This window comes from Lynx canadensis, chromosome B1 (assembly GCF_007474595.2).
Source record: "Lynx canadensis isolate LIC74 chromosome B1, mLynCan4.pri.v2, whole genome shotgun sequence".
In the NCBI taxonomy this organism is placed as follows: Eukaryota; Metazoa; Chordata; class Mammalia; order Carnivora; family Felidae; genus Lynx; species Lynx canadensis.
Genome location: NC_044306.2, coordinates 172,831,345 through 172,845,864, shown reverse-complemented (window position 1 = coordinate 172,845,864; position 14,520 = coordinate 172,831,345). Strand labels below are relative to the sequence as shown.

General features: G+C 38.5%; 1 protein-coding gene across 1 annotated transcript in view; it reads right to left on the bottom strand.

Annotated features, from left to right (window-relative positions):
* Positions 1-213: 213 nt before the first annotated feature.
* The window catches only part of PDS5A (PDS5 cohesin associated factor A), a 130,590-nt gene continuing 116,283 nt past the window's right edge, over positions 214-14,520 (bottom strand). Inside the window, 6 exon segments of the mRNA XM_030314000.1 lie at positions 214-570; positions 6,094-6,202; positions 7,988-8,133; positions 8,880-8,942; positions 13,437-13,556; positions 14,175-14,307. Coding sequence (XP_030169860.1) covers positions 214-570; positions 6,094-6,202; positions 7,988-8,133; positions 8,880-8,942; positions 13,437-13,556; positions 14,175-14,307 — 928 coding nt within the window.

Here is a 14,520-nt window from a genome sequence, read left to right as displayed (position 1 = left end):
ATAATTTTAAAAAATTAACCAAAGGGAAAAAGGAGATCTCTCTTCAAATTGGTATCCTGGAGGTTATGAGGTAAGAGCAAATGCCATTATAACCTACTCAGGAAAACCAAGGGCAGTTTTCATTCCCAAGTGCCTAGGTGTTTGGGGGTGATTGGCACATACTAAGAATAAAATAAAATGTCTAAACTCAAAGTTCAGAAAGAATGGTGTACATTACCTTTGTAAGTCAATTTGTCTCTCTGCTGGTGTTGCCTTTTTGGCTATGTCTTGCAGTTTGGGTGCTTTGGCATTACCTGCTTCCAGACCCCCAGGGCTTTCCTGACTGACTGCAGCTCTCTTTCTTCCTTTGCCAAGAGGTTTATTTATATCATCATTTTTGGTTGCATTGCCCTGAGATTCAGACTTCGGTCGACGTCCTCTCCTGGGTTTTGAAGGGGCAGGTGGTCCTGATTCATCTACTTTCTCATCTGTTTTTTGTTGAATATTCTCTGCACCAGCTGCGGTTACTGTTCTTTTCTTTCCTCGGTCACTGCTGATGTTGCCCTGGGTAGTCTGATCAGAATTAATTTCCTAAGAGAGCACAAAACAATTCTATAAACACAAGTTCCTTAAATAGCAATGATCTATACTAGAAAGAAGTATTTTGAAAATATTCAAAAGGAGCTGGAATTCCATGGCTTTTTTTTTTTTTTTCAACGTTTATTTATTTTTGGGACAGAGAGAGACAGAGCATGAACGGGGGAGGGGCAGAGAGAGAGGGAGACACAGAATCGGAAACAGGCTCCAGGCTCTGAGCCATCAGCCCAGAGCCCGATGCGGGGCTCGAACTCACGGACCGTGAGATCGTGACCTGGCTGAAGTCGGACGCTTAACCGACTGCGCCACCCAGGCGCCCCTTATGGCTTTTTTTTTTTTAAGTAAGTTCCATACCCAGTGTGAAGCCCAATGTGGGGCCCAAACTCACCACCCTGAGATCAAGACCTGAGCTGAGATCAAGAGTTGGACACTTCATCAACTAAGCCACTCTTAATTCCAAGGCTTCTAATCCATTGCTTATATCCCTTGAGGAATGTAAACTCCTTGAGGGCAGGGCCTGAGAGCAGTGCCCACCATGGTACTTGGCACATATACTGTACACAATAAATGCTTATTAAATAATATGCACAGATGGTATATATAAAGCGGAGAAAATCTACTTGGTTTTGCTATCACCCTCATTCTAAAGGAAAAGGTCTTCTTAAAAATTTTTTCCTTTTTAACATTTATTAGAGAGAGAGAGAGAGAGAGAGAGCGCGCGCGCACTTGCAAACATGAGTCGGGTAGAGGTAGAGAGAGTGTGAGACACAGAACCTGAAGCAGGGTCCAGGCTCTGAGCTGTCAGCATATAGCCCAATGCAGGGTCCGAACTCACGGACCAGGAGATCATGACCTGAGCTGAAGTCGGATACTTAACTAAGCCACCCAGGTGCCCCAAAAAGGTCTTTTTAACTTGGTATGTTTTTTTTTTTTTTTTAAGTTTGTTTGTTTATTTATTTGAGTGGGGGAGAGGGGGAGAGAGGGGGAGAAAAAGAATCCCAAGCTGGCTCCATGCTCTCAGCATGGAGCCGGATGTGGGGCTCCAACCCATGAACCCTGAGACTTGAGCTGACTGAGCCACTCAGGCGACCCTCCCCCTTTTAATGTTATTTTTGAGAGGGAGAGAGAGAGGGGGAAAGGGGGAGAGGGGAAGGGGGAGAGAGAGAGAGAGAGAGACAGAATATGAGTGGAGGAAGGGGCACAGAAAGAGGAAGACAGAGGATTCAAAGCGGCCTCTGCATGGAGAGTAGAGAGCCCAAGGCAGGGCCTGAACTCAAAAACTGCTAGTCATGACCTGAGCCCTAGTCGGCCACTTAACTGACTGAGCCACCCCGGTACCCCAATCAATGGTATATTCTAAATTTATCACTTTTTAAAAAGGAGAGCATGTTTTCATAATTGAATGTTATTTTCTTTTTTTAAAATTTTTTTTTAATGTTTATTTCTGAGACAGAGAGAGACAGAGCATGAGTGGGGGAGGGGCAGAGAGAGAGGGGGACACAGAATCTGAAGCAGGCTCCAGGCTCTGAGCTATCAGCACAGAGCCCGACGCGGGGCTTAAACTCACAGACGGAGATCATGACCTGAGCCGAAGCCGGACGCTCAACCGACTGAGCCACCCAGGTGCCCCGAATATGCTATTTTCTTTATGATGCATCAAATTTCTGTAGTTCTGTGCCATGAAGTTCTTCAATTTCTCACTCCACTTACACATTCTAATTTTTGTCATTTTTGCTGCAATCCTTAACCTACTTTTTTCTGAAAAAAATTTTTTTTTGTTTACCAAATATATATATTAAATCCTCTAAAATGTTAAAGTAATAAACTCCCATTTTAAAATGTATTTTATTTTTTATTTTTGAAAGAGAGAGAGAGTGGGAGTGAGGGAGAGGCAGAGAGAGAGGGGCAGAGGATTTGAAGCAAAATCTGTGCTGAGAGCAGAGGGCCTGATGCAGGGCTCAAACTCACAAACCATGAGATCACAACCTGAGACAAAGTCAGACACTTAACCAACTGGGCCACCCAAGCACCCCACCCCCAGGAATATTTTTAAAACAGTATCAAAGCAGGACATTCATCAAGTGAAAAGTGAAGGATTGTACACAGAGAAAAGAGGGAAAGAGCTTGGAAGATATAAGGAACTTGGACCATAAGGAGTGATGGGAGAGTGGTATGGGACAAGGTAGGAGAAGCAAGCATGGACCAGATCATGAATGCCTTACAGGACAGGTTAAGAAATTTGATTTCATTCTAAGTGCTAATGAAAGTCACTGAAGGACTTTCAAGACAGGACAAACATAATTCAAATTACATTTTAAAAAGATCAAATTGGCTGCTATATGGTGACTGGACTGGAAGAGAGCAAGAATACTAACAAGGTTAAAACTACTACAGCATGAGAAGTTGAGTTGGGTCAACACCCTGCTGGGTAGCAATGTCAAGTGTTCCACTTTTTCAAGGAAGCAATATGGAAATATCTAATCTATAATACACTTTACTCTTTGACTCAGCAATCCCACTGCTAGGAATTAAGCCCATAGAAATAAAATTATCAGTATATATTTAATGCACATTTACTATTTAAGGCAACATTGTAGTGGCAAAAAAAGGGGAAATATTTAATGTATATACACACACATGAAAATGATAAGACAAGAAAAAAATTAACAAAGATTAGGCTTTTTAAAAGGAAACAAATACTGCATTAAAAATCATGTACGCGACTTGGGGCACCTGGTGGCTCAATTGGTTAAGAGACTGGTTCTTGATTTTGGCTCAGGTCATGATATCACGGTCTGTGAGTCTGAATGCCACACTGGGCTCTGTGCTGCTGGTGCACAGCCTGCTTGGGATTCTCTATCTCCCCCTCTCTCTGCCATCCTGTACCCTCTCTCATAACTACATGACTCTCTACATCACTGTATTTACATATTTATGAACATTATGTGCATATGTCTAAAGAACTCATATAAAAGGCAAATGAAAGAGGAAATCCATTGGTCAGCCATAGGTATACAGAAAATGAAGACTCCTAAAGAGGAATACCGGCAGCATCGCCTGCCTGAATCCATGGGATCAGTCTTGCTTCTTTTAACTACCTCCCTTACTCATCTTTCATATTATAATTTGATTTTCCTCTCAGAGTAAATAACAGGAGAAAATTTCCTGATTTGTTGACATGCATAGTTTGCTGGATAATTTTTATATACATAATAAATTGGTTTATGCATTAATTTCTTTGAAAAATTGGGTTAGCAAGAAACACTCTCTTAGATCTTTATCTTCTTTTAGTATACCAACAAGATAGTTTTTTGAGACTACAAGACTTTTGACTCAGACCCCCCGGAAAGAAATAACATCAACTTATGGGAGATCTGACTGGTAGGTGATTAAGTTTTGTCAAAATACAAGCCCTGTGTGTTCAAGGTGACAGCAAGTTTGTTAAAACATTCTTTGGAAGTGTGAAAAAGTTAAAATAAGGGTTTGGAACAATATAGCATCATAGATTAATTAGAAAGTAACATTTTGGCTTCTCAAAAATTAGAATTTAAATGTTGTTTACTGTTTCTATTTTTAAAAAATGTTTATTAAAATTTTTTTTTAAGATTTATTTTGAGAGATAGAAAGAAAGAGAGAGACAGAGACAGAGAGAGAGAGAAGGGGCAGAGAAAGGGAGAGAGACAATCCCAAGCAGGCTCTGCACTGCCAGTGTGGAGCCTGATGTGGGGCTTGAACTCATGAACTGTGAGATCATGAACTGAGCTGAAATCAAGAGTTGGATGCTTAATTGATAGGGCACCCAGGCGCCCCTAAATGTTCATTTATTTTTGAGAGCACACATGCTCATGCAAGTGGGAGAGGGGCAGAGGATCTGAAGCGGGCTCTGTGGTGACAAGAGAGAGCTTGACGCGAGCTTGAACCCGTGAACCATGAGATCATGACCTGAGCGGAAGTTGGACATTTAACCAACTGAGCCACCCAGGCAACCCTATCTTTTTCCATTATAAAGTATAATCGACATATAACATCAATTTGTATCTTACACAGAATTTGATGTTGGGGCGCCTGGGTGATTCATTGCTTAAGTGTTCAACTTCAGCTCAGGTCATGATCTCACAGTTCGTGAGTTCGAGCTCTGTGTCGGGTTCTGCGCTGGCATCTCAGAGCCTGCTTCAGATTCTGTCTCCCTCTCTCTCTCTGCTCCTTCCCCACTTGTGCCCTCTCTCCTTCTCTCAAAAATAAATAAATAAACTTAAAAATAAATATTTATTCCTATACCACCTCTTAATACACATGGTAAGTATGTTTAAATGGATGTCTGTGGCAATATGCACTTTTGCATGTAAGTCTCAAGACTGTTTAATTCTAACAAGAACTCCACAATACTTAAGTCTGTTGGCTTCTGAATTCCAAGAGTTCTGACAGTGAGAGGCTCCCTGTTATCTGAATCTACTGAAAAACTGAAGTTCTGATAATAAATAGGAAGAGGTTGAATAGTGACTGATCTAAAAATGCATCCTCATCTATTCAGCTTGAGTGGGATAGTTCAGTTATTGTGGAATAACTGTACAGCCCTGTATTTTATGTACCTGAGAGGGATTCCTAAAACATTTGAAGAATACTCTGTGTGTGTGTGTGTGTGTGTGTGTGTGTGTGTGTGTGTGATGTGTGTATGGTGGGCAATAAAAAGTAAATGTGTCAAGAATGATTCTGTGGGAAAAGAAACAATAGTATTTCCATGCCACTCCTACTGAGGTAAGTTATCAATTTCGTTCTACAGTTTAAATGGAAGCCCAGAGAAGTCAAGCAATCTGCCTAAGTAAACACACAGCTAGTGAGTGGCAGAGCCAGGTCTGATTTTCCTACCAATGTTTCTCTCCTGCTACAACTGTTAAGAAAATTAGGTGCCCTGGGGCGCCTGGGTGGCTCAGTCGGTTGAGCGTCCGACTTCAGCCCAGGGCATGATCTCACAGTCTGTGAGTTCGAGCCCCGTGTTGGACTCTGTGCTGATGGCTCAGAGCCTGGAGCCTGCTTCCGATTCTGTGTTTCCCTCTCTCTCTGCCCCTTCCCTGCTCATGCTCTGTTTTTCTCTGTCTCCAAAACAAATAAAAACATTAAGAAAAAAAAAAAAAAAAGAAAAGAAAATTAGGTGCCCTAATTATAAGGTCAACAATGAAGAATGCAGCTGTTAATAATGTACACGCTCATCACAGGAGCCAACAAACTCTGGAAAGTAAGATCTCAAAAACTCTCAATTCCTAGTCTTTCAAGTTTTGAGAGCAGAAGTGTGGGAGAAGGATACTGTTATGGGTGACCACATAAACTCTTGAAATGAGCGGATATAGGAAGACTCATTTTCTGGAGAGTGAAGCACAATAAATATAGCCAAGAGGTGGTATATAAAATGTAGAATATGTAGTATATATTAACTTGTCCAGTGTGGGTTTCTTAACCTCTACCATTAAACTGTAACAGGAATCTCTGGGAGAAATCCACTTGTTAAATTTTAAAATTTACCTTATTCTTTACCGGATCAATATTCTTTACAGGAGTGACAGAAATAATTCTCACAGGGTTCTCTTCATTTTCACTAACTCCAGTTTCTACTGCCTCTGAACTCTGTTCCCTGTTGAAGAAAAGTAAACCAAAGCTTCTTTATTTCACCACTTGGACAGAAGGTTTACCCTCCCACTACAGCAATAAGGAAACAGAAGCTCAGTCAAGTGAAGCAACATTAGCAAAATTCAAATCTTCTGTGGTTACAGACTATTGGTCTATTATATGGTGTTATTGGTGCCATTTAACCTTACTAATGAAAGACACAAATGGCTGCCTAAAACCACCCGAAAGAAAGATTAGTTATCAAGAAATGAAATAACAAAACTATTCTAAGACTTTCTCTCGTGTGTGGGAAACCCTAAAACAAAACAAAAATACAGTGATAGATGAGTGTATAGTATAGTTGTTTCCAGTCTTTTTTTTTTTTTTTTTTCTTTTTAAGGTTTTTTTTTTAAGTAGTCTCTACACCCACTGTGGAGCTGAAACTTACAAACCCGAAATCAAGGGTCAGTCAGGTGCCCCTCTGGTCTGTGTTCTTAATGCTCTGCAAGGGAAGGAGGCTGGAAGAACAGGCCAGAGGGGAGGTATCTGGAGACCCACCATTTCTGTAAACCACAGATGTTCCATGTTAATTTACTTTATATTTCGGGGTTCTACTGCTAAAAATGTGTTTAAAACAATACCAACTGAGTTTATACTTAAAATTTCAGGAGTAAGAATCAAATCTTTAAAAGCTTCAATTTCTAGTGTTTTTAAGAGTAGAGTCTAGGGGCGCCTGGGTGGCGCAGTCGGTTAAGCGTCCGACTTCAGCCAGGTCACGATCTCGAGGTCCGTGAGTTCGAGCCCCGCGTCAGGCTCTGGGCTGATGGCTCGGAGCCTGGAGCCTGTTTCCGATTCTGTGTCTCCCTCTCTCTCTGCCCCTCCCCCGTTCATGCTCTGTCTCTCTCTGTCCCAAAAATAAATAAAAACGTTGAAAAAAAAAAAAAAAAAGAGTAGAGTCTGGTGGAAATTCTTACGTAGTAGCTAACATGGTAAAAATGTGACATGTTAAAATAAGCATGGAATATTCTTAGTCCTTAGAAATGTCATAACAATGTTATCTTAACCCATGCTATATTAATTTGAATTAAAAATTAAAAAGCATAAAAATTCAATTTATTTAACGGTTATATATTCATAGTTTTCCTGTGTTTTCTTATATAAACATTTCCATATACATTAGTAATAATATATTAGAAATTCTTACATTTGTTCCATTTAACTTTTTTACACTTAGAATGTTATATGGTTTCACAAGGTAAAAATACACTGAATTTCCATCATTAATTATACTGAAACTCAGTGCCATTATTTTATTTATTTAAAAAAAAAATTTTTTTTTTTTCAACGTTTATTTATTTTTGGGACAGAGAGAGACAGAGCATGAACGAGGGAGGGGCAGAGAGAGAGGGAGACACAGAATCGGAAACAGGCTCCAGGCTCTGAGCCATCAGCACAGAGCCTGACACGGGGCTCGAACTCACGGACCGCGAGATCGTGACCTGCTGAAGTCGGATGCTTAACCGACTGCGCCTCCCAGGCGCCCCATTAGTGCCATTATTTTATACCCAAATGTTTCTTAAAGTCCATTTTTGTGATATAGTGCTTTAGGTAAAAATTAAAAGATCAACCAAGTACCAGAGCCTGGAGCCTGCTTCGGATTCTGTGTCTTCCTCTCTCTCTGCCCCTCCCCCACTCGTGCTCTGTCTCTCAAAAAATATATAAACGTTAAAAAAAAAAAACAAACAAACTTTTAAAAGATGAACCAATTAGTGAGTGATACTAACACAAACAACTGGAGAAAAAAACTTGCCTTGATCGGTTTCCGGTTGAAGGGTTCAGCTCTGAATTTACATTAATGTTGCTTCCAGTCTCAGCTCCGGTGCTTCTAACATATGGTTTTCTTCCTGTTGCTGATAAAGGCTTGTTTACTGCACCTAGTACTCCAGCAGGTTTTGGCTAAAAGTTACACATATGTATGTTATTTTATACCTTACTATAAGGAATTCATATAAATTTAGACACATGTAAAAGAAACTGTTTAGCTTAAGCCACGGAATTGTTGTTACTTTGGAAAGTTAAATCCTAAATTTATTAGAAATGATAATTTTGCAAAATTGGGTTTGTCTGAATACAAGTCACAAGCATTACTTCTACTTAAAAATAACCAGGCAATTAATTATTCCTTATTGCTCAATCAAAATGAAAAGTGCCCCTGAAACAATGCGAAGTACATAATAAATAAGACATAATAAAATATCTTACGAATAAACAATTAAATGTATATAGTAGTAGTTTAGGCACTGTTTTTCTCAAAAGTTAAATTTCTCTTGCTCTTTTATGTTAGGTGTCATGCTACTTTTATAGAATATTAATTGTCTAACTCATTAATACTTTAAAATTATTTCTTTCAATCTTACATATCTAAATTTATTATGACACTTTTCAAGAAAATCTGCTTTGTGGATTCTAAGTAACTTGAAGCCTACTAAGTACTGATGAGAACACAAGGCTGTAATTCAAAAGGGTCATTTATCGCAGAAGAAAGCCTGAGAGTACAAATGCCTTAGATGCTATAATTCACAATATGATCCCTAAGAATCAGGAACATAAAAATCCATGGGATATTTAAAGGTTATTTCTAAGAATAGCAGAAGTAATATACCCATGCAATAAAGATTTCCAAATTATCTACTACATAATACCTTTCCTGTTAACAGAAGCACTCTGGTCTCTTCTGAAATATAACTCTTGTCATTACAGAAGTCCTATCAAAAAAAAAAAAAAAAATTAAAGTGAATATGTCTATTTTTACCATCCAAATAAGACTTCTCAGGCATTGTGCCTTACAATAACAATTACATTTGGGCTAGCATATATATATCAGTTGTTCAAATAAAGCATATTAAATGAACTACATCATTAAGTCTAGCTTTAACTCAATGGCACATTAAGAACTAGCAAATATCAGAACTCAATTACTTAAATCATATTTTAAATAAAACACACTATTTTTTTTTTTTCATACAGTCCAGGGCAAACAAGGCTCCAGTTTATTAACTGAACTACTTTCTCTACTCTATTATAAAATCGACTTCTTTTGGGATCCCAAAACATCCAAAATGGTACAGAGCATATTTTAGGCACTTAATATTCACTAAAATCACTCCACCCTGGATCTCAAGAAAGTTACCCTCGTTGAAAAAAATCTGCCACTTGAATTAAAACTATTGTGTTTCTTGGGGCGCCTGGGTGGCTCAGTCGGTTAAGCATCTGACTTCGGCTTAGGTCATGATCTCATGGTCCGTGAGTTCGAGCCCCGCGTCGGGCTCTGTGCTGACAGCTCAGAGCCTGGAACCTGCTTCAGATTCTGTGTCTCCCTCTCTCTCTGACCCTCCCCCATTCATGATCTGTCTCGCTCTGTCTCAAAAATAAATAAAACATTAAAAAAAAATTAAAAAAAAAAACTACTATTGTGTTTCTTAGAACCATAAGACTGTCCAAATCACATAGGTATATATACTGTCAAAATATCATTCAGTGAATTGTCCACCTAATGTGGACACTGATGGACTCCTGAAAGTTTTATCTACACAGAACTTAAGAATCCTTTCATGCTTCTGTTAAATATCCTGGGAACAGCGCACAAATAAACCACAATGATGTCACATAAGTAAAATGATTTACTATGACCAAGAAGTTCATTATTTAAAACTTTTTTTTTTTCAAGTTTATTTATTTATTTTGAGAGAGAGTGAACATGAACTGGAGAGGGGCAGAGAGAGAGGAAGAGAGAATCAGAAGCAGGCTCTGTGTACTTCAGCACAGAACCCAATGTGCGGCTAGATCTCACAAACCATGAGATCATGACTTGAGCTGAAATTAAGAGTCTGCCACTCAACTGACTGAGACACTCAGGTGCCTTGAAGTCTATTAATTTGTTAAGTAATATCACTTAAAAATTATTTTTTCTTTTCTAAGTTTACCTTCATACTAGTGTCACAGGAAAGAACAGATGGCTTAAATGTGCCTATAATTTTTTTTTTTTAACCTTTATTTATTTTTGAGACCGAGAGAGACAGAGCATGAACGGGGGAGGGTCAGAGAGAGAGGGAGACACAGAATCTGAAGAAGGCTCCAGGCTCTGAGCGGTCAGCACAGAGCCCGACGTGGGGCTCGAACTCACGGACCGTGAGATCGTGACCTGAGCCGAAGTCGGCCGCTTCACCAACTGAGCCACCCAGGCGCCCCTTAAATGTGCCTATAAAGAAGTCACAATTTTGGCATGTGTTCCAGGGAAAGTTATTATCTTTTTTCTTTCCTCCCTTCATTTTTTTTTCCCCCCACAAAGGCTTTTATGCAGCTACAAGAATCGTTACAGAGCCTAGGCACCAAAGTTCATTCACTTTATTCATGAAGATATACTATAGCCTCACTAGGCTCATGATCTTAATATGCCTAGTTTTCTAGTGTTTGAATTTATACCAGATTAAAAGCAACATATTAGAAAAGGAAATGAGAGGGGCGCCTGGGTGGCTCAGTTGGTTGAGCGTCCGACATCAGCTCAGGTCATGATCTTGCAGTCTGTGAGTTCGAGCCCCACATCCAGCTCTGTGCTGACAGCCTGGAGCCTGCTTCTGATTCTGTGTCTCCCTCTCTCTCTGCCCCTCCCCTGCTCACACTCTATCAAAAAATGAATAAACATTAAAAAAAATTAAAAAAAAAAAAAGAAAAGGAAATGAGAAAAGCTGTTCACTGAAACCAGAAAAAACTAGTTCTTTTTAAGAAGGCTAAAAACACTAAGTTTCAGATATCAAAACAAAAACAACTAAAGTTAGGTATAGTGACAAACAGCAATTTAATTCTTTTTTATTTTGTTTAAAGTTTATTTATTTTGAGAGAGAGAGAGATGGGGGTGGGGAGTGGGGATGGGAGGGGGAGAAGCAGAGAGAGAGAATCCCAAGCAGACCCCGCCCCACCAACCATGAGATCATGACCTGAGCCAAATCAGATATTCAACTGACTGAGCCACCCAGGAGTCCCTTTATGTTTTTTATTTAAAAAAAAAAAAAAAGTTGGCTTGATCTCATGAAACACGAAATCATGACCTGAGCCAAAACCAAGACTTGGATGCTTAACCAGCTGAGCCACCCAGGTGCCCCATCTCTCTTTCTCTCTCTTTTTTTTAATAAAGTAGGCTTCATGCCCAACGTGGGGCTTAAACCCATGACCCTGAGATCCAGAGTCCCCTGAGAGCCATAGTTGAAGGCTCTACTGAATGAGCCAGCCAGGTGCCACACAACAATTTAATCCTTGTTCATGGGATAGTTATTGTATGAAGATTATATCTGGGTACTATTCTTATCATGATAGCCTTAGGTCAACAATAAAGTAAATTTTTTTTTTTTCAACGTTTATTTATTTTTGGGACAGAGAGAGACAGAGCATGAACGGGGGAGGGGCAGAGAGAGAGGGAGACACAGAATCGGAAACAGGCTCCAGGCTCTGAGCCATCAGCACAGAGCCTGACGCGGGGCTCGAACTCACGGACCGCGAGATCGTGACCTGGCTGAAGTCGGACGCTTAACCGACTGCGCCACCCAGGCGCCCCAACAATAAAGTAAATTTAAATTCAAGAGCTCACATACGATTATTTTTTGAAATTTTATTCCATTATATCTTTAAATGTTTGTTTTAGAGAGCGAGCGAGCGAGGGAGAGGGAGGGGCAGAGATAGAGGGGGACAGAAGATCTGAAGCTGGCCCTGCACTGACAGCAGAGAGCTTGATGCGGGGTTTGAACTCACAAACTGTGAGATCATGATCTGAGCTTAACCAACTGAGCCACCCAGGCACCCCTTATATATGACTCTTTATAAAGACCAGTAAATTCAATTAGAGGGCAATAACTTTGCAATCTTTATTATTCCTAACAAAAACCAGGCACAGTAAATGCTGAATACTAAATCATTAAAGAAAATCTGTTTAAAATTTTTGGCAAAGTATGGCATTCAAAGTAGGAAGCTCCATTTCCTGGTATGTTCTTCTGTAAAATACTCTTAGGAACGGTATTACCCTGAATATTCTGAAGCATATCTTCAGGTTTGAAAATGCATAAACAATTTTTAAATGTCGTATTTTTTCCAATTAAAAATACTTAGGCTTCTGGGCACACCTGGCTGGCTCAGTCAGTAGAGCATGCAACTCTTAATCTCAGGGTTCTGAGTTCAAGCCCCACAATGAGCATGGAGACTACTTAATTAAAAAAAAAAAAAAAAAAAGATTCTGTTTTTTAAACAAAGCACAGGAAAGTTAAAACTTCAAAATACTTCCTCAAAGGAGGAGGTAAATAGATAGAAGAGTTAAAAAAAAAAGTTTTTAAATTCCGATTCAGAAAAACAAAGAGCTTTAGTTAGCTAGAAAATTTACTTACATGGAAAACTTAATTTGTTGATAGCAGAATAAATATACTGTGTATTAGTTATTACTACTATTTATTGAATGTTTACTATGTGACAAACTCTTAAAAACCTAGATGTAATATTAATAATCATATGTATTATCACCTGCATTTTAGACAGAAATTGAGGCTTACAAGAGTTAACTTGTCTAAAGTCCCTCAAGTTAGAAGCAGTTGATTAGAATACAGGTTTATCATTTGCCAAGGCCAATTCCATTAATGCTAAAATTTTATTTCATATACAGATGTATATAGATTTATAATGTCTCAAACATTTGGTTTATTCCTTATCTGATAAAATAGTTTTAATAAAGTGAGATTAAAATAATTTAAGATCTGAAAATTCCTCTTACATACTAGAAATATCCAGAAGGAATAGCTCACATAAGAATACTACCACTAAGCTTGATTTGCATTCTCCTACTCTGTAAGGTGAGAATGATACTTGTGCATTGGCTTTGGATGACAATCCCCCATTCCTTGATACAACTACAAAGAGGTATTTTTTATACTCTATACTCAAGACAATCCAGTATATGCCACTAGAGTTGATGGTAACTGAAATTTAAATCAGTTTAGTGTGGGGGTGCCTCAGTTAGTTAAGCATCTGACTTTGGCTCAGGTCATGATCCCACAGTTTTTGGGTTTGAGCCCCGTGTTGGGTTCTGTGCTGACAGCTCAGAGCCTGGAGCCTGCTTCAGATTCTGTTTCCCTCCTCTCTCTCTCAAAGATAAACAAACATTAAAAAAAAAAAAAAAAAAAATCAGTTTAGTGTGGTAGAACAATGAGGAGAAAAAAAATTACCTTTTCAGGTTGTGTAAAAAATTTCATTGGGAGGACTGGATCCTTTGGTGAGTCTGCATTGCACAAAGCACTTTTACTATTTATAACACACAGAGCCACATCACATACTGTATAAAGTTTCTAGGGAGGAAAAAGAAACATCATATGTAACTTTCAGTAGTACAAAATAACCACAAGCACCAATTCTAGCCAATGTACAAAATGAAGCAAAAGAGGGATCTGTGGGTATTGTTTATTCCTTTAACATTTTACATTTGTGTCTGGCACTTCTTATGTAGCCTCCTGGTAAACAAACAAAAAAACCTTACCTTAATTAACATGAAGTCCAAGTATGCATTCAAAACAAACAAACCTCCTGAAACCATTAGTATACTATATGTTAACTAACATGGACTTAAATTAAACAAAAAAACCCAAATAAACCAAACCAAACCAAAGGAAAAGGAATATCTACTTGTGTGTAACTTACTAAAAGGTTCATAAGATAGCAGAGTAGTAAGTTTTATTTTTATTCCCCTACTCTGTAGAAGTTTAATGTCCTTCTTCAGGGTAATAAACATTCCTCAAATAATAGACTCAACTGTAACAAAATACAATAAAACTGACCATAAATATATTTTTATAAACATTCTGTAATCTAACATATATTATGTAATAAGAAAAAAAAAAATGGGACAAGGACCATCATATTTTTTCCTATAGTGATCTAAATACCCACTAGCCTAACACATATCTTACTTCATTTGTCTTGGATTCATCTGGAGACTGGGCATCTTTTGTTAACTTGATGTTCTCTGCCATCTTCTTCATAAAGGCATGGCTATTGTTTTCATTCTTTGTCATTAAAACTTCAAGCATGAACCATAGGCACCTAAATGATAAACATTTGCCTATTACAAGAGGCTAAACGTAGGTGTTTTGTTTAATGGACTAAATATCTTATTGGGAAGGTCTGTTGTCTGAAAATAACAAAATAAACATAAAATATAAATAAACTAAACCATAAAACAAAACATTAAAAATGAAAACATAGCTTAAAATGAGAAAGTTTGACAGTTTCCTGAGGCATGTAAAGATTCATTCT